Below are 25,647 nucleotides of genomic sequence, written 5' to 3'. Positions count from 1 at the left end.
CCTAATTCTGAACTCTGTCTCGCTGTCCCTAAGAGACAGTCATATCTCCCTATTTGAAAGATTTTCCTTAACCACATCCATGGACCACCAGACATGTTCTCAAACATCCCAGGCGCACCCACTGAACAACTAAACACACCCAAGGTCCAGTTCACTATCCACCCTTGACCCCTCCCCTCCCTACACAGCCCTGCTCACAAAAAATCCTCCCTCAACCAAATCGGTCCAAGATACAAAGCCATAAATGTTGGGAGGTATGTTATTATTCATATAAGTATTTTATGATTTGAATATGCAAAACTCATTTGATGCACAATTAAAGGGACATGAAACCCCCATTTATTCTTTCATGATTTAGAAAGAGAATGCAATTTTTAAACATCTTTCTAATTTACTTATATTATCTAATTTGTTTTATTCTCTTGATATTATTTGCTGAAAAGCATATCTAGATATGCTCAGTAGCTGCTGATTGGTTGCTGCACATAGAAGCCTCATGTGATTGGCTCACCATGTGCATTTGCTTTTTCTTCAACTAAGGATATCTAAAAATGAAGCAAAATAAATAATAGAAGTAAATTGTAATGTTGTTTAAATTTCTATTCTCTATCTGAATCATGAAAGAAAGATTTTGGGTTTAGTGGCCCTTTAATTAAACTTAAGGGTGTTATTTGCTGCCATCGTGTGGCCTTCTCTCGCCATTGCCCAATTTTGTCAATTAATTTCCTGATAGATGATCATCCCTCCAATATAAATATATATATTACATTTACTATGTTATATGAAAATTTATAGTGCCTCTGTTTCATCCCATATTTTTCTAGTTACCTATTTTTCAGGAGTAATATTATATTTTACAAAGCTTTCCCCTAGTTTCCAGCACATGTCTAAATAATCAATTAACTCATTAATTAAGATGTTTTTAGTTGTGATCCCTCAGTAAATTTAAAGGGACAGTAAACACCAGAATTTGTTTTGTTTAAAAAGGTAGATAATCCCTTTATTACCCAATTTTGCATAACCATCATAGTTATAATAATATACATTTTACCTCTGTGATTACCTTGTATCTATGCCTCTGCAAACTGCCCCCTTATTTCAGTTGTTTTGACAGACTTACATTTTTAGCCAATCAGTGCTGACTCCTAGGAGCTTCACATGCTTGAGCTCAATATTATCTATATGAAACACATGAACAAACGTCCTCTAGTGGTGAAAAACTGTCAAAATGCTTTCAGATTAGAGGCAGTCTTCAAGGCCTAAGAAATTAGCATATGAACCTCCTAGATTTAGCTTTCAACTAAGAATACCAAGAGAACAAAGCAAAATTGGTAATAAAAGTAAATTGGAAAGTTGTTTAAAATGACATGCCCTATTTAAATCATGAAAGTTTTTTTTTTACTTTACTGTCCCTTTAAGTTAAACTTTTTTCTGGATAAAGACCCTCTTTAAGGATTATTAAGAATCTTGCTTCTAAATAATTCCCTCAGGCCAGCTCATTAGCTTCCTCAAAGCTTCTTATATGCATAAGTCACAGTTATAGAGATCTTAGCTCTTGACTTTCTGTCCGGCTTTTCCCATTTGATTATCATTATCATTTATTTGTATAGCGCCGCCAAATTCAGTAGCGCTGGTTATATAGTTCTTCATCTGCTTATAAAGACTCTTCTGTCGTTTTCAACGATCCTTCCTCAATAGGCACAGCAAGCTGCACGCTTTTAAAAGCTCCAGTGTAAGTGGCAATGTTTTCTGCTTTCATAATACATGGGCTAATAGTGCTTGTTATGATTTTTGCTTAATGAAGCTGAAAAGAAAATCGAAGCAGTGGATAATGAAAATATATTATGGAAAATGATGAATCCTCAGTCAGTGGGTTGGCCTTGTGAGGTAAACATTTTACATAATTATTTACAAAATATTCCAAGAGACAGAAACTTATAGTAGCAATAGCCCTCCCTTCTTGAATGATAAATAACAATTGTGGGCAAAATATGTAATCAATGCATATTAAATGGTAGCTTTATTTTTATTGGTTGAACATTTTGAGGCCTATTTATCAAAGGTCTGTCGGACCTGATACGACAGTGCGGATCAGGTCCGACAGACCTCGCTGAATGCGGAGAGTAATACGCTCTCCTTATTCAACATTACACCAGCAGCTCACAAGAGCTGCTGGTGCAACGCTGCCCCCTGCAGACTCGCGGCCAATCAGCCACCAGCAGGGAGGTGTCAATCAACCTGATCGTACTCAATTGGGTTGAATTGTGGCGATTCCTGTCAGCTTCCTCAGAGCAGGCGGACAGGGTTATGAATCAGCGGTCTTTAGACTGCCGCTTCATAACTGGTGTTTCTGGCGAGTCTGAAACGCTAGGATTTATCAGTGCTACAAATAAAGGGGACTTTCAGTCATGAAGTATAAAAAACTTCATTCTGAAATGTATTTAATTTGCAGCGAGTTTATGCCAAGCTGAATAGTGTCAATAGTGTCCTCTTAGCCAATAGCGTGCTAGTTATACAGCATAATGCTGATTGGCACGCACAGCTATTGGCTAAGAGGTGGAAATGTCATCTCATTGAAAACAAAAAATAACTTTTTGCTGTGGGAGGCCTGAGTCGCTCAGTGCGGCATAAACTTGCTGCAAATAAAGGCATTTTCAGCATGAAGTTTTTTATACTTCATGAATGAAAGTCCCCTTTATTTACAGCCCTAGGAAATCCTAGCATTTAAAAAAACGCTAGGATTTACCATAACTTTAAAGAAGGGGCCATTGTATTTAAATTGAGAGCTGCAGGTTTATATATGAGAAGCCATTTGTGCTGAATAATGCAGCCTCTGTCAGACAATTAATTTTACATTGATTTCCCTGACCTCTCCTCACTCTAAGCAAAAAGTCCTTTGCTAATCAATCGCAACCGTGTCTATAAGGATATGGAATAAACATGCTTTGTGGTTCATATATGTGCAGAAGGACGAATAAAAAATACTTCACACTGCAAAGCCTATCCTGCGTATCTTCCTTTAAGGTGGTTTATCACAGATTCTGCTCAATTAAGTGCATTTTATTCAACAGGAATATTAAACCTATACGCTATTGTGCACACATACATTTTTTTATTTTTGGGAAAGTGTCTTAAAATTATATCCACCCCAATCCATCTGGTGACCTTACTGCTATCTGACAACGATGAATTTTAAAGTTGTGGGCAGCAACATCAGCACTCCACCTTAAGAGAATACAAGCCTTACACACAATAGTCAGTGCACTAAAAACTGTATTACTACATAAAATACTGCTACAAATGTCCTCATTTAACATTACAGCATTCATATTTTGAAGACATGAGTATGCTTTGTAATTCATAAGCATGCTGGAGTGATTTATATATATATATATGTGTGTGTGTGTGTGTGTGTGTGTATGTGTGTGTGTGTGTGTGTGTGTGTGTGTGTGTGTTATTGTTCATTTAATAAATAATTTTCTCTTCTAGTAATTAGACTTGTTATAGAATGTAAAATAATCATGAACTGTTGTTTATGACCACATTTTACTAACCTTGCAGAAACACCACAAAACATTTCTTTAATATCCCTTGTACACAAGCAATTTCAATATATATGACAAAAATAATAATAAAAAGCATGCATTAAACAGGAATGACCATAAGTAAGACAAGTGATTTTATTATGTTCTTTGATCTTGTTGAATATGTAACTTGATATGATAAAACATTATAAATACATTTATTAGACACTGCCAGAACTTATTGACACAGCCATGCATTATATTATGTACAAAACATTCATTTTAAAAAATACATATAATTCAGCTTATTAATATGTGCTGCCAAACTTGGTTGTAATTTAGTAGGTCATAAAACACCAAGGGTGCAATGGAGCTACCTATGAGGCGCTAAGACTCTTTGGATAGCGCAAACCACTATTCTGATAAGTGCTTTTTAAAGGTAGGAATGGATTTGAGGACCCAATGGAGAGGTGGCACAAACGTTTGTGAATCATTGTCAAAAGCTTTAGTTTCTGGGAGATGTCAGATACATAATTATACCAATATATATTTTTTTTATTATTTTTTCTGCAATCAAGGTGGCACTCAAAGATGTAGAATCCAACATCCTAATTAATCATGATTAATTTCTAAAACGCTAGTTACAACTAGGCATATAGTGGCACTATACTACGTGCACCAATTTATTGTCTGGTATCTCAGAGCTAATAAGTGACAACACCAATCCACTTAACATTAATTTATTAATCTCAATAAGATCTGTACATTACTACTTAACAACAAGGGACTCAATAGACTGTAAATTATAGATTTATGTATGTGGAGGACATATAAGCCAAAAACATGTTTTATTAATCATAATTCAATTCTACTTGTCATCTCTCAGCATCACTTTAAATAATATGCTTAACTAATAAATGGAATAAAAAGTATTTGTTCTATAAATGTTAACACTATATTAACTTAACACAAAAGTAACCATTGTTCTTTACTGTTTTTTTCTGTCACATGGTATACATCGCCATCTCAAAATGTTTGTTGCTATTTACAAAAGTATACTGCTTTTAGATAGATCATAGATTCCTTATATGACGAACAGTTCAGACGTACTTTGCACAACGGATGTACTTGACGAAATTCTGAAAGAACTTTTGGGAATGTTAAGATTTACATGGACAGTCCCACTGTAAATTTCTGCAGGAACCACACACTTCCCTTAGCCATGGAACTTTGTCATCTTCTGAGAAGATTCTGAAAAAGAAATTGAAGTCATCAAATCAATATATATTAAATATGCGTACTGTACATTCTTGTTATTGACTAGACACTTAATTCATGATATATTAAATATGCATACTGTACATTCTTGTTATTGACTATACACCTAAATTATGATATATAGAGAGAAATGGAAGTTAAGATTCAACGTTTGTGATTCACATGTAGTGTAAACCCTAAAAGGACCACTCAATGCAGTAGAATTGCATAATTACAAATGTATAATAAAAAGACAATGATTTAACATCTACTCTGAATTTCAAATAAGCATTAGATTTTTTTCGGACACATTTATTTTTTCTCTCTTCTTCCGGCCTCCTGTATCATATGATAGACATCAGCCAATCAGAGACGAGTATACGTATACCCTATGAACATGTGCACACACTCAGTAGGATCTTGTTCCCAGAAAGTGTGTATAAAAGAATGGAAAATTTTATAATGAAAATAAATTTAAAAGTGTCTTAAAACGGCAAGCTCTTTCTGAATCATAAAAGTTTATTTTGAGTTGAGTATCACTTTAAATATCTTTCCAGTTTACTTTTGTTATCACAATTATCCCTTTCTCTTGGTCTACTTGGTTTAAAATCAGACCCTTTCCTTAAGGGCATACAGAAGTAGGCTTAAGAGTGTGCGCTTGTATTGAGCACTACATGGCACGTGAGTGTGGAGCAGTTTTATAGAAATAACCTGTGGAGGGAGGCTACAGCAGGTGGTAAGTCATAGAAGGGGACTTCCATAGCTCTGCTTGGTCTTATTGCTACTTACACACACTATTTGGAAGTCTCCTATCCAAAGACATATGCACTTGCAGTTGCTGGACTCTAAAGCTCCCTCTACAGCTGGGTACTCAAGACACATGCCTGCTCCTGAACATACCACAATATGTGTTTTTTACAAAGAAAAAGGATTGTAATAGCACTACACAAATTGAAAGGGATGCCCTATTATCAAAATGTACTTGGGCTAGAGTGCTTGTGCAAAAAAAATAGAAATTGCAAAATAATGTCTAGGAGAAGAAGAGCCTCCTAGGCACAGAAAGGTTTGCACTTACTAGCACTTCTGTCTCCCTATAGTAGGAACTGTATTTTTCCAGAAGGCGGGTGCTTGTGCAAATTAAAACATAACTTTTATTAACACCATATGTTAACACACTGATAAATTTAAAAACAAGTGGACAACACCAAATCCTAGGTATATCAATGTAAGGATTATCTGTATCAAAATAATGTTGGACTGTTGTGAGTATATATTGTAAACCAGAAATAACTGTGGAGTTGTGGTGCTCTAAAGGTCGCACATCAAAGGTGATACTAACCTTGGGAGCGATGGAACTAAGTAACGAACACAGTTTGTTATTAATAACATTCAGCTTGTAATGAATATTGTACAATAATGTCTTACTGCTTATGAGTGTTTCCGTTATTTGTAGGTAAAATAAATAATATTACAGGGATTAACCCTGAATTCTGAATACAAATGATATTTGGCTTATAGACTGGATCAAGCAGACTTTGCCTCTATTAAATCCCCAGGGATATGTACTTACTCAAGGTTTTCAAAGTCTATTTACATGTGATGTAACATTGATAATATATACTGGTTAGTTACCACTGTAAGTTGACATCCTAATTAGAGATGGATAATTTCTTAGGGAGTTATATAGTCTCCCATAGACTAATATTAACCGCTATTCTATGATTTCCGGTAGGCCTTTATGTAGAGTAGAAGTATGTCTGTATAGTTTCTATTAGAGATATATAATCCTTACTATTTAGGGTCTACTTTACACCCTATACATGTAAAGGTGCTAATACAGTTAAACTCACTTTGGATTCAAAAGTTTACAAAAATTTTTTAAGGATTTTAGTATTCCCTTCATAAGGAAATAAAAGTTTCTATACGGTCAGATAATGGTATTACAATCTAACATATAACCCCTATCAGGATAGATAGGGATTTTTTATAAATATCTTCAGAATTATATGTGAGTATTGGTCCGCTGGAGTTATATCTCTATATTGGTGTTTATTAATCTCCGCCATAAATTGTCTCACACAAATTTTATTGGTCCCTTATTTTAACACCATTTAGTGCTTGGTTATCTGACCAGGTTTTAATTCGACCTAGATACTTTATGGTTAATTGAAGTGAATACCTTCTGTAGAAGACTAAAATTATCGCTACTGCGTCCTAGCTTCGCTGTTGGTGACATACTCAACACTATATAAATCATGCAGACACTTGAGATCTGTTACTAAAAAAAAAGGTTCACACTACGTTTAAAACTATGGGAAGAAGATAACCTAATTTCACATAGAAATTTTATGCCCCTAGTGTGTATACCTTTAATTAATGTTAGATATTATTTACTGGATGATTGATGTAATATCCCAATGAATATAGCAACTGTGCTCACTGGTACATTTGCGTTATAATATAACCGCTTGTATTGGATATGTGTGACTTGTAATATCACCTATCTATAGCATTTGCTCAGTGGTTATACAATGTTGTATTGCCCTCCCTTAACATGTTTCGCCATTACAATTTTGGCTTTTTCAAAAGGTCTTTTTTTTTTAAAAAAAAAGCCGAAATTGTAACATGGTAAATGGTCCAGTAAGGATCCAACCTCAAATCAAGGGTGGTAGATACAAGACACTGGTTGCTAGCTGCAGTATATACACGAGCAGCTTACATGTATTGTTAAATAGAACAACTTTAAGCAAAATAATTAAAGGGACAGTAAACTTCAAAAAAAATCTTTCATGATTTAAATAGGGCATGCAATTTTAAACAACTTTCCAATTTATTTTTATTACCAATTTTGCTTTGTTCTCTTGGTATTCTTAGTTGAAAGCTAAATCTAGGAGGTTCATGTGCTAATTTCTTAGACCTTGAAGACTGCCTCTAATCTGAAAGCATTTTCACCACTAGAGGGCGTTAGTTCATGTGTTTCATATAGATAACATTGAGCTCAGGCACGTGAATCTCCTAGGAGTCATCACTGATTGGCTAAAAATGCAAGTCTGTCAAAACAACTGAAATAATGGGGCAGTTTGCAGAGGCATAGATACAAGGTAATCGCAGAGGTAAAATGTGTATTATTATAACTGTGTTGGTTATGCAAAATTGGGGAATGGGTAATAAAGGGATTATCTACCTTTTTAAACAACAAAAATTCTGGTGTTTACTGTCCCTTTAAAGTACCACGATGCACACTTAGAGTCTATACTGACTATTACCACAAACAAGTAATTTGTTAGACAATTGAGAACAAGCTGTGGTGTTTGCAATGACTTAGAAATAGCAGCTGTTCTGCTTTAATTGCAACATTGTATAACCACTGAGTAAACGCTATAGATAAGTGCTATTGCAAGTTACACATATCCAATACAAGCGGTTATATTATAACGCAAATGTACCAGTGAGCACAGTTGCTATATTCATTGGGATATTACATCAATCAACCAGTAAATAAGATCTAACATTAATTAAAGGTATACACACTAGGAGCATAAAATTTCTATGTGAAATTAGGTTATCATCTTCCCATAGTATCACACATAATGTGAACCTTTTTTTATTTAGTAACAGATCTCAAGTGTCTGCATGATTTATATAGTGTTGAGTATATCACCAACAGCGAAGCTAGGATGCAGTAGCGATAATTTTAGTCATCTACAGAAGATATTCACTTCAATTAACCATAAAGTATCTAGGTCGAATTAAAACCTGGTCAGATAACCAAGCACTAAATGGTGTTAAAATAAGGGACCAATAAAATTTGTGTGAGACAATTTATGGCGGAGATTAATAAACACCAATATAGAGATATAACTCCAGCGGACCAATACTCACATATAATTCTGAAGATATTTATAAAAAATCCCTATCTATCCTGATAGGGGTTATATGTTAGATTGTAATACCATTATCTGACCGTATAGAAACTTTTATTTCCTTATGAAGGGAATACTAAAATCCTTAAATATGTTTTGCAAACCTTTGAATCCACAGTGAGTTTAACTGTATTAGCACCTTTACATGTATAGGGTGTAAAGTAGACCCTAAATAGTAAGGGTAGCGATGCGGAATCTGTTGGCGCTCTACAAATAACCAATAATAATAATAATAATTATATATCCCTAATAGAAACTATACAGAAATACTTCTACTCTACATAAAGGCCTACCGTAACTCAAGGAATAGCGGTTAATATTAGTCTATGGGAGACTATATTACTCCCCAAGAAATTATCCATCTCTAATTAGGATGGCAATTTACAGTGGTAACTAACCAGTATATATTATCAATGTTACATCACATGTAAATAGACTTTGAAAACCTTGAGTAAGTACATATCCCTCGGGATTTAATAAAGGTAAATTCTGATTGATCCAGCCTATAAATCAAATATCATTTGGATTCAGAATTCCGGGTTAATCCCTGTAATATTATTTATTTTACCTACAAATAACGGAAACACTCATAAGCAGTAAGACATTATTGTACAATATTCATTACAAGCTGAATGTTATTAATAACAAACTGTGTTCGTTACTTAGTTCCATCGCTCCCAGGGTTAGTATCACCTTTGATGTGCGACCTTCAGAGCACCACAACTCCACAGTTATTTCTGGTATACAATATATTCTCACAACAGTCTAACATTATTTTGATAGAGATAATCCTTACATTGATATACCTAGGATTTGGTGTTGTCCACATGTTTTTAAATTTGTCAGTGTTTTTTTTTTTAACATATGGTGTTAATAAAAGTTATGTTTTAATTTCCACAAGCACCCGCCTTCTGGAAAAATACAGTTCCTACTATAGGGAGACAGAAGTGCTAGTAAGAGCAAACCTTTCTGTGCCTAGGAGACTCTTCTTCTCCTAGACATTATTTTGCAATACCACGATATGTATTCATGAAATGAGGGCAAGTTTCAAACACGGAGATCAAGACAAAGGGTTTGATTCTATAAAGCTCTCGGCTGCGGAGATTCTATATGAATGCTCGCCAGTACTTCTATTTCCCTGTTGGAATTCTCACTAAGGGGTGTATACTGCATTTCCATATGGGAAGGAAATGTATACATTACAAAAGTGCACAATGAAAATCTTAATTTTAAAATCATACAAAACAAATAATTGAACCATTCATCAAAAAAAATCAGGAAAAATTGTAGTGTTAAGGTGCGTCAAAATTTTTCACCAAAAATTGTATTTTATCAAAAATCTAAAATTTGTATGTATATTACATAGGAATAAATCATATTAAATATGCCCAGTATAAATTGTAATTTAAGTACACTGGATGTGCAAAAACAAATAGAAATGTATACTTATAAGAACAAAATACAAAGTATAATTGTTTTTGTTTTTTTCATAATATGGGCTGAACATGGGTGTTCCATGGGCGTATATAAAATTGTCTCTCAAATACCAGCGTTATTCTGTAAACATTTTCACCCTATAGATCTTACTGTTTTTCTCGCAAATTAAAAGGTGCCAAGCTTTTATCAAATTACTCCAATCACTAATTACTCTGAAAGGAAAACCTATGCATATGAAAATAACAGTGAATTATTATAAAAAATACAATGCACTGAAAACAGTGTTATTGTATTAGGCATAATATTAAAGTTTAAACATTGGGTTCTTCCTGTGTACTTCGTTCTTCAATGCAAACTTTTACATAGTAGAGAGCTCTCATTACTTCGATGGGAGACATCTCACTAATAACAGGGTGATCTCTCACCATACTACCAGTCTACAACCCCCTCAATCATTCACAAATGCCCAAAACCTACAAAGAGAAATATGTTTTAGCCCTTATATCTTCCTCTCACTTCACTACCTGTCTCCTCGATCCCATGCCTTCACAAGTACTGCCCTACATCTCTCCTACTCTTACTCCAATCCTCAGAAATATTTTCAACGTCTCCCTCAGAACTTGTATATTTCCCTCAACCCTTAAACAAGCCCTAATCACAACTATCTTCAAAAAGCTTTCTCTTGATCCAACATCCCCAACTACTGCCCTATTCCCTACTCCCCCTTGCCTAGAAAAGCTAGTATATATATTTATGACATGTCCTCACATTAAACTCCCTTCTTGATCCACTGCAATCTGGATTTGACCCCAAACACTCCACAGAGACAGCAATCCTTAAGGTTACTAATGACCTACTTAAAGCTAAATGTAAAGGCCACTTCTCTTTGTTAATCCTCCTTAATCTGTTTGTATTCTTTGATACTGTTGACCACCATCTCTTGCCCCAAATCCTCCAATCCTTTGACATCTGCGACACACCCCTCTTGTGGTTCTCCTCCTACCTGTCTAACCAGACCTTTAGTGTAGCCTTCTCTGGTGCATGCTCTGCGCCTTGTACCTACCACTTTCTGTTGGGGTACCACACGGCTCTATCATTGGTCTCTTTCTCTTCTTAATCATACATCATCATTGGGTTCCTTAATAAAGTCCTACAGGTTTTATATAATTTCTATGCTGATGATAGCTAAATCTTCCTCGCTGCACCAGAACAATCCCCTTCCTTGCTAGCTTGTGTCTTCTCACTACCTTAAGCTAAATCTCTCCAAAATTAAGCTCCTTATTTTCTTCTTCCAAAATCTCTATACTTGCATATTAGACCTATGTTTATAGCGCTGTGGAATCTGTTGGTGCTCTACAAATAACTAATAATAATAATAATAATGACTAACTCTATTGCTGACCTCAGTTTGTCAGGATTAACCTTGGAATAAAGGTCAGGTTAAAGTGATGGTAAATCCTAGCGTTTGTGAAACGCTAGGATTTACCAGTGGAACAAATAAATTGAACTTTCAGTCATGAAGTATAAAATGCTTCATGCTTAAAGTTCCTTTATTTGTCTGAAGCGTTTGCCGCACTGAGCTCCTTTAGGCTGCCCACGGCAGAACATTTTTTTTTTGCTTATAGGTGACGTTTCCAACTCTTAGCCAATAGCCGTGCAGGCCACCTGGCATTATGCTGGATAGCTAGCATGCTATTGGCTAAGATCCCCTCTCAGCAAAATAGCATTTTGCCTGAGGAGCTCAGTGTGGCAAACGCTTCAGACGAATAAAGGCACTTTCAGCATGAAGTATTTTATTCTTCATGAGTGAAAGTCCCCTTTATTTGTTCCACTGGTAAATCCTAGCGTTTCACAAACGCTAGGATTTGCTATCACTTTAAGGTAAAGGGCAAGCAGAGATATAGGAGAGAGCCAAAGTAAGGGATGGATGACTTGTAAAACCAGTTGACAGAAGGGTAGAATTAAGGTTTCAATAATTTATGATTAAAATGTACTTGACTGTCAGCTGCAAGCAGATTTATGAAGAATACTCCCTGTCATAATATGCATTTCAGCCATCGCTCAGGGCTGAAACATAAAGAAACATAGTAGTGTAGAAATAAAATACTCTTTCCTATAGAATTTAAGTTTTCTTTTATTAAAATGTTAATATCTTCAAGATAAATAAATTAACACATTATCAATGTTGCACTTCTGGGACACCCCCAATTTGCTGCAAGAGGATATTGGTAGTAATTGGTGCATATGTAGGTATGCCTACTTCTCCATTTGGAGTGACACAATAGTGCAACTTTGAGTATGTATATTTAACTCTTTTGTATCAGCTAAACATATAGGGGTAGATTACAAGTGGAGCGCTAAAATACCGAGCTCCTGCAAATTAGCAGGTAGTTTTGGGGCTTTAAAGTTGGTGGGAGTGTGGTGTTAGAAAACAACGCACTGGAAAGTGCCTTTACATTGTGGTCTATGGGAACTGTGTGTTCCCATAGTCTGTAATGTAATTATTTATGTATATGCTTATAAACATATATATTTATGTGTTAGCTGTGTATATACACATAATAACACGTGAATATATATTTATATATACATATATATTTAAAAATTATGCCCATTGCTGCACTTCTTACCCCCTTCTATGTGCGAGGGTCTTGACGGCATCAGAATGAGGCTCCTATAGGAGCCTATGAAGGTGTGCTCTTGTGAGCGCAATGCTTCCTAGCAATGCAAACATGGGCTCACATTCACATTGCCATTTACATCTAATAGCAGCGCACATAATCGTGTGCTGGTATTACAAAGTGAAGTCTAATATTGCTTGCTTGCAAACGATATCTAGCGCTCCACTTGTAATCTAGCCCATAGTAAAATACGTAGAGGATTTTATTTCTCTGCAAAAATTTCCCTTAATTCTGTTAAAAAATGAACTAATAATGTTCTTCACACTTAACATCTCCCTTTACCAGGCAGCTACGCTTGATATTGATAAAATCAGGCTTAGGGAGGCTGGCTAGGTTGGTCCTTTCTCCGTATATGAAACTTGAAAGCATTGTCTGAGCCTCACTTTCATGTAATTGTACCCAGAAACAAGTTTGACAGTTCTATATTCTTGTTTTGCCTTACTTTCAGCTTATTTATTCTACTATATTCAATCCTGAGTCTAGCATATTTTCCTAAACATTAAAATGTGATAATTTCTCAGCCAAAATACAATACAACTTAAAAAGCTATTTAAATATGCCCATGGTGCACACACTTCCTTCTTCATTCCCATTCAGCTGCTCTGGTTTAAACAGTTTCCTATTGATAATTTACCTTTATATTCTAGAACCAGTTACAGCAATATTTTGGAGGGGAGTTGGTGAATTCTGAGAAATCAATGGCTGAAGATCATATTAAAGGGATATTAAACAATATGAGATTGCTATATAAAATGTTTAAATATGTGTAGTTAAAAACTTTGCAACATACTTTCATTATTTATTTTGTCCCCTTTTCCTGAAAAGAAAATTTGGTTTTCTAAGTTCCACTGATTTTTTTTAAAGTAATGGGCATCAATTAAGTTACCCTTATAAATCCTTCATGCTAAGTAAAATTAAGGAAAGATATAAAACAGGCAATAAAAAAAACCTGTCCATGGGTTTTGTTTGCACAAACAGAAATAAAGACTAAAATGTAAAAAAAAAGAGTTCCAACATGGAGGCGCCCATTACTTTATTGCAACAAAAGTAATTTATAATAATAATTAGACATTCATGATTAAGACAGAGCATACCATTTTAAACAACTTTCCAATTTACTTCTATTATTTAATTTGCTTCCTTCTTTTTTTATCCTTTGCTGAAAGGTTTACTAGGTAAGCTCAGGAGCAGCAAAGACCCTAGGTTCTAGCTGCTGATTGGTGGCTGCATATATCTACCGATGTTCATTGGCTCACCCATGTGTTCAGTTAGAAACCAGTAGTGCATTGCTGCTCCTTCAACAAATGATACTAAGAGACTGAAGCAAATTTGATAATAGAAGTAAATTATAAAGTTGTTTAAAATTGTATGTTCTACCTAAATGTTCTAACCTAAAACAGGCAGTTGGCGGTGTAGTGCAATAAGAATACATTGACAAATATATTGCTGGGGCATTCTGATGTATTCACTTATACACTAGATATAATACTTCCTAGTATAAGTTTAAACATGTGGGAAACTTAAGAAACATAAAAATAAAATGCCCCATAACATTTTTTTAAAACTTGTATACACAGTTACTCATAGGGAGCCTGTAGGTAAGATTAACTAAATATATGACATTCAGTAAGTAAACACTAATATACATTTTACAACTTACCAATTATCCATAACTTCTTTTTCAAAGTCTTTCCAAAGCATTGAAATAATCACTGTTTAAATTAGTAAAACAACTCTATAGGGCCGATTTATCAGCTGAGCTGATCATGTCCGCCCGACATTGCTGAATGCCGACAGCATACGCTGTCAGCATTTAACTTTGCACAAGCAGTTCTGGTGATTCTACAGATTCACAACCCATCGGCCACTAGCAGGCGGTGTCAATCAACCCGATCGTATTTGATCGGGCTGATTGCTGTTCGCCGCCTCAGAGGCGACGGACCAGTTAAGGAGCAGCGGTCTTAAGAAAAACTCATAGCTATTGCTTTGAATATGTGTGAAGTTATTCCTCGCGAAAATAGCCTAATTTTGAAAGAAAAAAACATTCAGAAAAAAAAAACATTCAGAATCTTCACCAATTCTCCCCACTAACAAGGTTTAAATAGCATTTCCCTACACTATGTACCAATTTGACAAACTCGAAACATGATAAATACACAAAATGGAAGTAATTTGGGAAGATACTTTGTTCATGAGGCAAATAAGGAAATAACAGTAGGTAAATAGTTTTTCTTTCTTGTATTTCTTAAGCTATAATCTACTCAATGAGTTATCTAGCGCAGTATAAAACAAAAGGATGGAAAACAATTATATACAAGACTTTTCTTTAAAACAATATTTCAGATTAAGTCCCAACGTCTAGTGGGCTATATTTTTGATGCTGTAGTTTTTGCTATTAAAGGGACAGTCACATCAAAATTAAATGATTCAGATAGAGTACACAATTATAAACAACTTTCCAATTCACTTCCATTATCTAAATGTGCACTATATTTTTATATTCACACTTTCTGAGGCACCAGCTCTTACTGAGCATGTGCAAAATTCACAGGATATATATATATATATGCATTTGTGATTGGCTGATGGCTGTCATATGATTGCATTAGGAAGGAAAATGTAATTAACATTTGTCAGAAAAAAATCTGCTACTCATTTGAAATTCAAACTAAGTGCTTTGGCATTGTCTGTTAATTATTCATTTATTTATTATGGTATTCTACTTTGTTTAGTGACCCTTTAAAGAAGTAGAAACTGTTCCCATTAGAGTCAACATGGGGTAATTATAGGGACTGGGCCCTGATTAGATATTGAAAATTACACCTGCTGTTGTGCCCTGAGTACTGAAGAGCACTGCTCCTGCAGCATAAAACTTGCTTTAATTTTAACTCTCTCATTTGGAAACACTCTGGCTGTACAGTGTGTCTAGTTGTCATTGTATGGTCATAGAGTAATCTATTAATTTACAAATTGATCCTCATGGGACAATTTATTTCCTTTATTCACAGAGGATTCTAAAAACCCTGATGGATTAGGTAATTAAAGGGACACTGAACCCAATTTTTTTCTTTTGTGATTTAGATAGAGCATGCAATTTTAAGCAACTTTCTAATTTACTCCTATTATCAAATTTTCTTCGTTCACTTGCTATGTTTATTTGAAAAAGAAGGCATCTAAGCTCCTTTTTTGGTTCAGGACTCTGGACAGCGCTTTTTTATTGGTGGATGAATTTATCCACCAATCAGCAAGAATAAACCAGGTTATTCACCAAAAATGGGCTGGCATCTAAACTTACATTCTTGCATTTCAAATAAAGATACCAAGAGAATGAAGAAAATTTGATAATAGGAGAAAATTAGAAAGTTGCTTAAAATTGCATGCTCTATATGAATCACGAAAGAAAAAAATTGGGTTCAGTGTCCCTTTAACCAATAAGGATTTAATGGAGGGTTACTGCAAGGGATAGCCAGAAGACACTACAGATAAAAAACAGGGGTGATCATATCTCAATATGTCCTGGGGTTAAGAGGAGGATCCATAACTCATAAAGGAATGAACAAACAGATGGAAATATTGTGGCTGAGGCACTTAAAGGGCCATTATACACTCATATTTTCTTTGCATAAATGTTTTGTAGATGATCTATTTATAAAGCATAAAGTTTGTTTTTTAAAAAATGTATAATTTTGCTTATTTTTAAATAACATTGCTCTAATTTTCAGACTCCTAACCAAGCCCCAAAGTTTTATTTGAATACCGTCAGCTACCTTCTCCAGCTTGCTCCTGTTTGTGTAAAGGGTCTTTTCATATGCAAAAGAAGGGGGAGGGGGGAGTGTCTAATTTACCACTTGCAGTGGGCTTTCCAGCTGCCTTTTCAACAGAGCTAAACTGAAAGCTTCTAAGTACGTTGTTAAACCATTTTATACTGGATTTTTATATCAGTATCTGTGCATCTTATTCTTTATAGTAGTGTCTATTACATGCAGTTATATGAAAATGAGTGTATACTGTCCCTTTAAGGTAGATGCAAGATGAGCAGTGGCACAAAGATGTGTAGTGGGGGTGAGCTTAGGTGGTCATGAGGTTATTTATGGTGAGGTCATTGTTTTTGAGAGTATGGTTAAGGTCAAATTTGAAGCTTCTACAGTTTTAAGTAGTGCTAAGTATTCCAGTCTGTACTGTAGCCCCCCCTCCCCCCTTTGGTCACAATACAACTATACACAAACCTACTGAGGAACAGTTACTAGTTACAGAAGGGAGTAAGGTGAGACTACTATAAAGAGAAGGGGAGACATGAGTATAGTGTTAGAACAAGATGTTTTAAAAAACTATAACAAAACTAAACAAAGTTGAGGATGTTGTGTGTGGGAAGAACGATATATGTTTGTGCATGTGTGTGTTTGTGCATGCGTGTGTGTGTGTGTTTGTGCATGCGTGTGTAAGTGTGTAACTGTGTATATCAGTGTGCCTGTTGTGTTTGAGGGTAGCATTTCAGAGATGTGTGATCTGGACAATCTTAGGATTCCACTGATACTAGTGCCTTTATTATACAGCGGGGCAAAAAAGTATTTAGTCAGCCACCAATTGTGCAAGTTCTCCCACTTAAGAAGATGAAAGAGGCCTGTAGTTTTCATCATAGGTATACCTCAACTATGAGAGACAAAATGTGGAAAAAAAATCCAGACAATCACATTTCTGATTTGGAAAGATTTATTTGCAAATTATGGTGAAAAATAAGTATTTGGTCAATATCAAAAGTTCATCTCAATACTTTGTTATATATCCTTTGCTGACAATGACAGAGGTCAAACGTTTTCTGTAAGTCTGCACAAGGTTGTCACAAACTGTTGCTGGTATGTTAGCCCATTCCTGCATGCAGATCTCCTCTAGAGCAGTGATGTTTTGGGGCTGTCGCTGGGCAACACAGACTTTCAACTCCATCCACAGGTTTTCTATGGGGTTGAGATCTGGAGACTGGCTAGGCCACTCCAGGACCTTGAAATGCTTCGTACGAAGCCACTCCTTTGTTGCCCGGGTGGTGTGTTTGGGATCATTGTCATGCTGAAAGACCCAGCCACGTTTCATCTTCAATGCCCTTGCTGATGGATGGCGGTTTGCACTCAAAATCTCATGATACATGGCCCCATTCATTCTTTCATGTACACGGATCAGTCGTCCTGTTCCCTTTGCAGAGAAACAGCCCCAAAGCATGATGTTGCCACCCCCATGCTTCACAGTAGATATGGTGTTCTTTGGTTGCAACTCAGCATTCTCTCTCCTCCAAACACGACGAATTGTGTTTCTACCAAACAGTTCTACTTTGTTTTCATCTGACCATATGACATTTTCCCAATCCTCTTCTGGATCATCCAAATGCTCTCTAGCATACTTCAGATGGGCCCGGACATGTACTGGCTTAAGCAGGGGGACACGTCTGACACTGCAGGATCTGAGTCCCTGGCGGCATAGTGTGTTACTGATGGTAGCCTTTGTTAAGTTGGTCCCAGCTCTCTGCAGGTCATTCACTAGGTCCCACCGTGTGGTTCTGAGATGTTTGCTCACCGTTCTTGTGATCATTTTGACCCCACGGGGTGAGATCTTGCGTGGAGCCCCAGATCGAGGGAGATTATTAGTGGTCTTGTATGTCTTCCATTTTCTAATTATTGCTCCCACAGTTGATTTCTTCACACCAAGCTGCTTGCCTATTGCAGATTCAGTCTTCCCAGCCTGGTGCAGGTCTACTATTTTGTTTCTGGTGTCCTTCGACAGTTCTTTAGTCTTCACCATAGTGGAGTTTGGAGTGTGACTGTTTGAGGTTGTGGACAGGTGTCTTTTATACTGATAACAAGTTCAAACAGGTGCCATTAATACAGGTAATGAGTGGAGGACAGAGGAGCCTCGTAAAGAAGAAGATACAGGTCTGTGAGAGCCAGAAATCTTGCTTGTTTGTAGGGGACCAAATACTTATTTTCCACCATAATATGCAAATATTTTTTTCCAAATCAGACAATGTGATTGTCTGGATTTGTTTCCACATTTTGTCTCTCATAGTTGAGATGTACCTATGATGAAAATTACAGGCCTCTCTCATCTTCTTAAAGGGACATGAAACCCAAATTTTTTATTTCGTGATTTAGAAAGAGCATGTCATTTTAAACAACTTTCTAATTTACTTCTATTATCTAATTTGCTTCATTCTCTTGATATCACTTGCTGAAAAGCATATCTAGATATGCTCAGTAGCTGCTGATTGGTTTCTGCACATAGAGGCCTTGTGTGATTGGCTATTGGCATTGCTATTTCTTCAACAAAGGATATCTAAAGAATTGAGCAAATTAGATAATAGAAGTAAATTGGAAAGTTGTTTAAAATTACATGCCCTATCTGAATCATGAAAGTTTAATTTTGACTAGACGATCCCTTTAAGTGGGAGAACTTGCACAATTGGTGGCTGACTAAATACTTTTTTGCCCCACTGTACATACAGTATACCAGTGCTGATTTACTAGTTTTCACATTTGTTTTATACACTGCAGATTGGACCAGATGCCTTTTCCTGCAACATGCACATGGGATTAATATTTAAATTCCTTTATAATTGGTTTTGTAATAGTTACTTGTTAGCCAAAGAAAATAGTTTGTATTTTTTTTTGTTTTTACTTAGCTATTTTTACATCTCCAGTTGATCAAGACCATTATCTATTATCATCATTTGTAGCATTTTAGATATCATATAAACAATTTCCACTCAAACATAACAAGTTCACCAACCTCCTAATATAGAGCTAGATTACAAGCTATATCGGCTTTTTGCTCATGATGGAAATAGCGCACATAATACAAGTTGAAAGTAAACACGATCGCAAGAGCACAATCGCATTTTACCTTGCGTAAAGGGTAGTGCATTAACAATAGTTGCATAAAACACAACATAAATAGTAGGGATAAATAGTAGGAATGGGTGAATGTTTTTCAACATTGGAAAAAATAAACACATTTTAACACATTTGTTCATTCGTTCGTTTCGAATTTAAAATGTTTGTACAACATTCTAACATTCATTTAATGTAATAGTATTTCTAAAGTTTCTTTAAATGTAATATTCAAATCGAATTTTTGTAATAATTCAATTTATTCAAATTCGAAAAATTTGAATCAGTATATTTGTAATAGTAATGCATGTAATATATATGTTTAAATGTAATATTCAAAAGATGCAATATTTGAAATAGAAACATTCAAATGGATATATTCGTATATAGTATATATCAGTTTACTAAATTCCCTACCACATGAACTATTGAACTTCTGAATAGTATTTGTTAAATCAAATGTTACATTTGAAATTTTGAATATGGATATTCAATCTAATTATGAACATTCAAAAACTAAAGTAATATTCGAAAAAATGAAAATGACATTTGATTAATGAATTGTAATGGATTTTCATTCTTATAAACATTTGATTGTACAAAACAAATGTCCTCTGGACTATTAATTAGTTCTACCAAATGAATTACACTTTCAGAAAATTTGCCTATCTCTAATAAATACATTCAAAATTACATTTACACTCATATAAACACTATCTGTTAATAAATTATATATATAATTATTAAAAGAAAAAGTAATAAGGGTTAAAGGTTATATGGTAAATGATAAGAGTCTATATTGTATATATGCATACAGTAGATGAACATGCCTAGATATGTGTGTGTGTATATATATATATATATATATACACAGGTATACCTCACTTTACAGCGCTTCACTTTACAGCGCTTCGCTAATACAGCGCTTTGTGGAGCTGAAGTTCAACCTCCAAGGATTTTAAAACAGTGCTGTATTCTTCGTGAGATTGCAAGAAAAGTGACTGGCACCATTTTATTATGCTTAGTTCACTCTGTTTACAGCATTACAGTGCAATCTGTGTCTCAGTGCTATACTCTGGCAAATTGTACTACAGTAATTGTCACTATTTTACAGGTACAGTATTTATTAAATACTAAATGAATACTGTGCTGTGCGAGTGTTAAACTAAACTTAGCGCTATTGCACACCTAATATAAGTTAATTAAAACATGTTTTTAAGTTTTTAAACACACTGGCAAGTGAAAAGAAAGCTAAAACTGCCTTGTTTCACTTTAAGGCGGTTTTCACTTTACAGCGGGGCTCCGGTCCCTAACCCGCTGTATGAGCGGGGTATACCTGTATATATATATATATATGTGTGTATAGATGTATTTAAAGGGATACTGAACCCATATGTTTTTGTGCATGATTCAGAGTGATCATGCAATTTTAAGAAACGTTCTAATTTATTTCTATTATCAATTTTTTTTTGTTATCTTAGGGGTCGATTTAAGAAGCAGCGGATGCTGCCTCTGACCCACTCCGACCCGACCCAAGTTAAGAAGCAGCGGTCCTAAGAGCGCTGCTACTTAACTCGTCCGCCACCTCTGAGGTGAATACGATCGGGCTGATTGACAGCCCCTGCTAGCAACCGATTGGCAGCGAATCTGCAGGCGGTGGTATTGTACCAGTAGTTCACAAGAACTGCTGGTGCAATGATAAATGCTGACAGTGTATGCTGTCAGCATTTATCAATGTGCGGCAGACATGATCCGCTATATCGGATCATGTCCATCCGCACATTAATAAATGGACCCCTTGGTATCTTTATTTAAAAAAGCAGGAATGTAAACTTATGAGCCAGCCCATTTTTGGTTCAGTACCCTGGATAGCGTTTATGCAATATGTAATATGTGTTTTTGTTTAATAGAAATACTTGAAATGTCTGTAATCTTTACTTAGAAGAAAATGTTTTTTTTTAATTTTTATATATATATATATATATGCCGGTACTCACTAATTAGATTGAAGTTATTTACAGTACTTGCTATATTTTGCAGCCCCCTCTTATGAAAACTAGAGTATTTACATGATGATTACAAATATTACCTGTTGTGAGATTGCAGAGACGGAGATACTTACTGCATAGTTAAAGGGACAGTCTACACCAGAATTGTTATTGTTTTAAAAGATAGATAATCCCTTGTTTACCCATTCCCTAGTTTTGCATAACCAACACAGTTATATTTATATATTTTTTACCTCAGTGATTATCTTGTATCTAAGCCTCTGCAGACTGCCCCTTTATTTGTTCTTTTGACAGACTTGCAGTTTAGCCAATCAGTGATGGCTCCCAGGTAACTTCATGTGCACGAGCACAGTGTTATCTATATGAAAAACATGAACTAACACCCTCTAGTGGTGAAAAAACTGTTAAAATTCATTCTTAAGAGGCGGCCTTCAAGGTCTAAGAAATTAGCATATGAACCTCCTAGGTTAAGCTTTCAACTAAGAATACCAAGAGAACAAAGAAAAATTGGTGATAAAAGTAAATTGGAAAATTGTTTAAAATTACATGCCCTATCTGAATCATGAAAGTTTTTTTGGACTAGACTGTCCCTTTAATGGCGGGAATTGAAATGTTTCAATTCACCTGCCATTTACCTCTTATAGACCCCTAAGTCTTTCTGGTCTCTCCAGGTTCTATGTTATTATATGCAGCTGATTCACCAAAGCACAGTCATCTCTCTATTCTTTAGTGAATGAGCTGCACAGAATAACATAGGAACTGGTGAAACTGGAGGTACTGGTAAGACTGGTGAAGCTGGAGAGCAGCCTCCAAGTGAATTTTGTCCAGTGAAATCTAAGGTCAGTAAAGGAGCTCACAAAAAAGTCACAAGGTGTATCCCAGAACTTTGTTGTATCTGCAAATGTTTGCAGTGCTTCATTACTGATATATATTATGCATGTATCAAAATCGTATTAAAGAGACAGTCTAATCAAAATAAAATGTTCATGATTCCGATAGGGCATGCAATTTTAAACAACTTTCCTATTTACTTTTATCATCAAATGTGCTTTGTTCTCTTGTTATTCGTAGTTGAAAGCTAAACTAGGTAGGCTCATACGCTAATTTCTAAGCCCTTGAAGGTCACCTCTTATCTCAATGCATTTGACAGTTTTTCACAGCTAGAGGGCATTAGTTAATGTATACTATATAGATAACATTGTGCTCACACACATGGAGTTACCTAGGAGTCAGCACTGATTGGCTAAAATGCAAATCTGTCAAAAGAACTGAAATAAGGGGGTAGTCTATTTAGATACAAGGTAATCACAGAGGTAAAAATAGTAAAAATACTAATATAATTGTGTTGGTTATGCAAAACTTGGAAATGTGTAATAAAGGGATTATCTATCTTTTTAAACAATAACAATTCTGAAGTAGACTGTCCCTTTAATTTCCCATTAAAGACAAGTTGTGCATTGTGCACTTGTGCACACTACTTTTATATTTACTTCAGGAAATATCACTATTCAGCAGTTTGTATTCTACTGGGAAACTAAGATAAGCCTTTGGGCTAGGGTTTTAATGCTGGCAAAAATGCAAACTAGAGACTATATTAAATTCCAGTTGAAAACCTTAACTTTACTACAGTCTTTTCAGAATTTTGTAAGTATGACTTTAAATGTAATTTATATAGGAAATAAAGGAAACATATTAAAGAGAGAAGGAAAGGGTTTATTTCAAATTAGTTGTCGTGGTACAAGGTTACTAATTTCAAAGAACCGATTAAAAAAATTAAATTAATAGATTTAATTTAGGGATTCAATACAATGTCAATAAGATTACAATACATAGAGGATACTGAGTTTTGGAGCATGATGCTTTAGGAGGTGGAAGATTCCAAAATAAACAAACAAACAAAAATAGCTTAGATACATTTTCATAAAATAGATCAGCCTTGTTTTAATACCTAGAAAAGAAACGTTATGAAATTTACCCAAATCACCAACTCTTTTGGAAGAGGAAGGAATTTGTTGTACCTATATAAAACTTTTTGTCAAATGTTCCATTCCGGTTTTTATTTTACATTCTCTCTGGATGTAAACCTTTAATCTGATGAAACATAAGAAGTTTTGATTGGCTGGGTAATTTATAATCTCAACTACTAGTCACTTTTACACCAGTATTATATCAATAGTTTTATACAGATATATTCAAAGAATACATTATCCCTCTATAAAAGTCCCATAGTTAAGGAATGGCAAACCTTAGTATGACAAAGGAGACATGCAGTTGGCACATGGCATGCAGTGCTGCCCTGGACCACCACCATAATGCCAGATGAAGAGTTTTTGTTATGATTATCACAAATTTGCACACACTCCTGCAAAAAGGTTTGCCACCCTGAAACTCTACATAAACCTCATAGATTCTATCTAACATACAGGTTATAAAACTATTTGCACATTTTACCTTTAGCTCACAAATATCTCTATTACGTAGCCGCAGAAAATTTGAAAGTATTCCCAACATCTTTCTTTGGCCATTTTCATTGCTTTAGCATTTGGTGGGTCTTGGTTGCTGCTCTTTGTGGTTGCAGGTCTCTTGGTGGTTGGCTTTTTAGTGGTTGATGTCTTTGTTGGTGGTGGTTTCTTCTGAGGTTTGGCAGTGTCACTTTGTTCAGGATTCCCACTACCATCAGTTTGTTTGAGCAGAGATTGAGATGGTGCCTTTGGGCACATGCTGTGCCTTATCACTTGTGATTCACAAGCATTGCTCTTTTCCTGAAGATCCAGGCTTAGCTGCTGCCAAAAAGCCTTAGGATTTTTGTTGTGAGCTCTACAATATGATGGTTTCCCTACAAAATCACATGAGTATTTCTTAGCCAGTTTCATACATTCAATCTTTACCTTGACCTCACCCTGACCACTAACTGTCATAACACAGGCATCCTTGTTTTTTGTTTGAAATGGGATCTTTTCTTCAGAAGCATCATTCTGTGCAGATACTGTTGTATAGAAAATCACTATTGCCAGAATAAAGATGAGGGGCTTCATATCCAAATGCTGATTGTAATATCTTAACTTGTCAAAAGATTGTCCATAAACAAAATAACCACAGAGTGTATGTGGTTGTATTTGTTTTAAAAGATGGATACAAAATGAAGTCAGTGGTTAGCAGTGCATTGATTTTGTTCTGCACAGCAAGAATGCATCTGTAATGAATAGCTCCGAGCAGTATTTAATGACCCAATGTGATCTCATAGCAAGGTAACAAGACATATCTTGTTAAATGCTGTAAAATAGCCATATAAGTGAAAGCACGGTTTACATGTTAAATATTCTAACATTTTTGACATTATATATTTTACTTTCCTTTTTTCAGATTTCATGTTACAGCATGCTGTCACAAAGATAAGGATTCTCATATTTCCTGGTGTCACACTATTATATTTTAGATTATACTAGAGACAGGTGGACTTTAATATGTTTCTCTTTATTTTGAGATCAAGTTGAACTGACTGGGGGAGGGGACAGGTTTGAGTATAATATAGCTGTAGTATACAGAACATTACTACAATATACAGAAAAAGTTTGCATTTAGTCTTCCCAATTCCTGTACATTTTGTGAGGGAGAGGAGAGGGTCCTAAATAAATCTGACCTTAAAATAATAGTTTTAATGTGTATTATGTAGTAGAGTGTTCCATTAGACAACAGGTGAGCAAATGTGAACCTCATTTGAATTTATCTACCCACAATCCCTAACTACATTTGAATCGCTGAATGTTGAGGTATTATGAGGTCAATCACAATCTTTTGGCCAATCTTTATTGGTCGGGCTTTAGATACTGATAAGCACATTTAAGATTTAAGGCAATCCCAATCATAGGTTTTAAAGTATTCTTCCTGATCCAAAAATATATAAAAGGCCCTGTACATAAAATATTACAGTCCAGGTCAAGGCT

At 35.2% G+C, this 25,647-nt stretch overlaps 1 protein-coding gene across 1 annotated transcript; it reads right to left on the bottom strand.

Annotated features, from left to right (window-relative positions):
* Positions 1-3,666: 3,666 nt before the first annotated feature.
* On the bottom strand, positions 3,667-24,855 carry FGFBP2 (fibroblast growth factor binding protein 2). The gene is made up of 2 exons (XM_053704118.1): positions 24,155-24,855; positions 3,667-4,775 (listed from the first exon to the last, which is right to left on the bottom strand). Exon 1 carries the CDS (start codon positions 24,736-24,738, stop codon positions 24,157-24,159), a length of 582 nt encoding a protein of 193 aa, XP_053560093.1. The 5' UTR covers positions 24,739-24,855; the 3' UTR covers positions 3,667-4,775; positions 24,155-24,156.
* Between the last annotated feature and the right edge of the window lie 792 nt (positions 24,856-25,647).

The sequence above is a fragment of the Bombina bombina genome, chromosome 2 (genome assembly GCF_027579735.1).
Source record: "Bombina bombina isolate aBomBom1 chromosome 2, aBomBom1.pri, whole genome shotgun sequence".
Classification (NCBI taxonomy): domain Eukaryota; kingdom Metazoa; phylum Chordata; class Amphibia; order Anura; family Bombinatoridae; genus Bombina; species Bombina bombina.
Note: the sequence above shows the minus strand (reverse complement) of the source record. Positions and strands in the feature narration are given on the sequence as shown.

What these genes read in the sequence shown, in the direction of transcription:
- FGFBP2 (XM_053704118.1), bottom strand. Translation starts at nt 24,738, where the DNA reads ATGAAGCCCCTCATCTTTATTCTGGCAATAGTGATTTTCTATACAACA.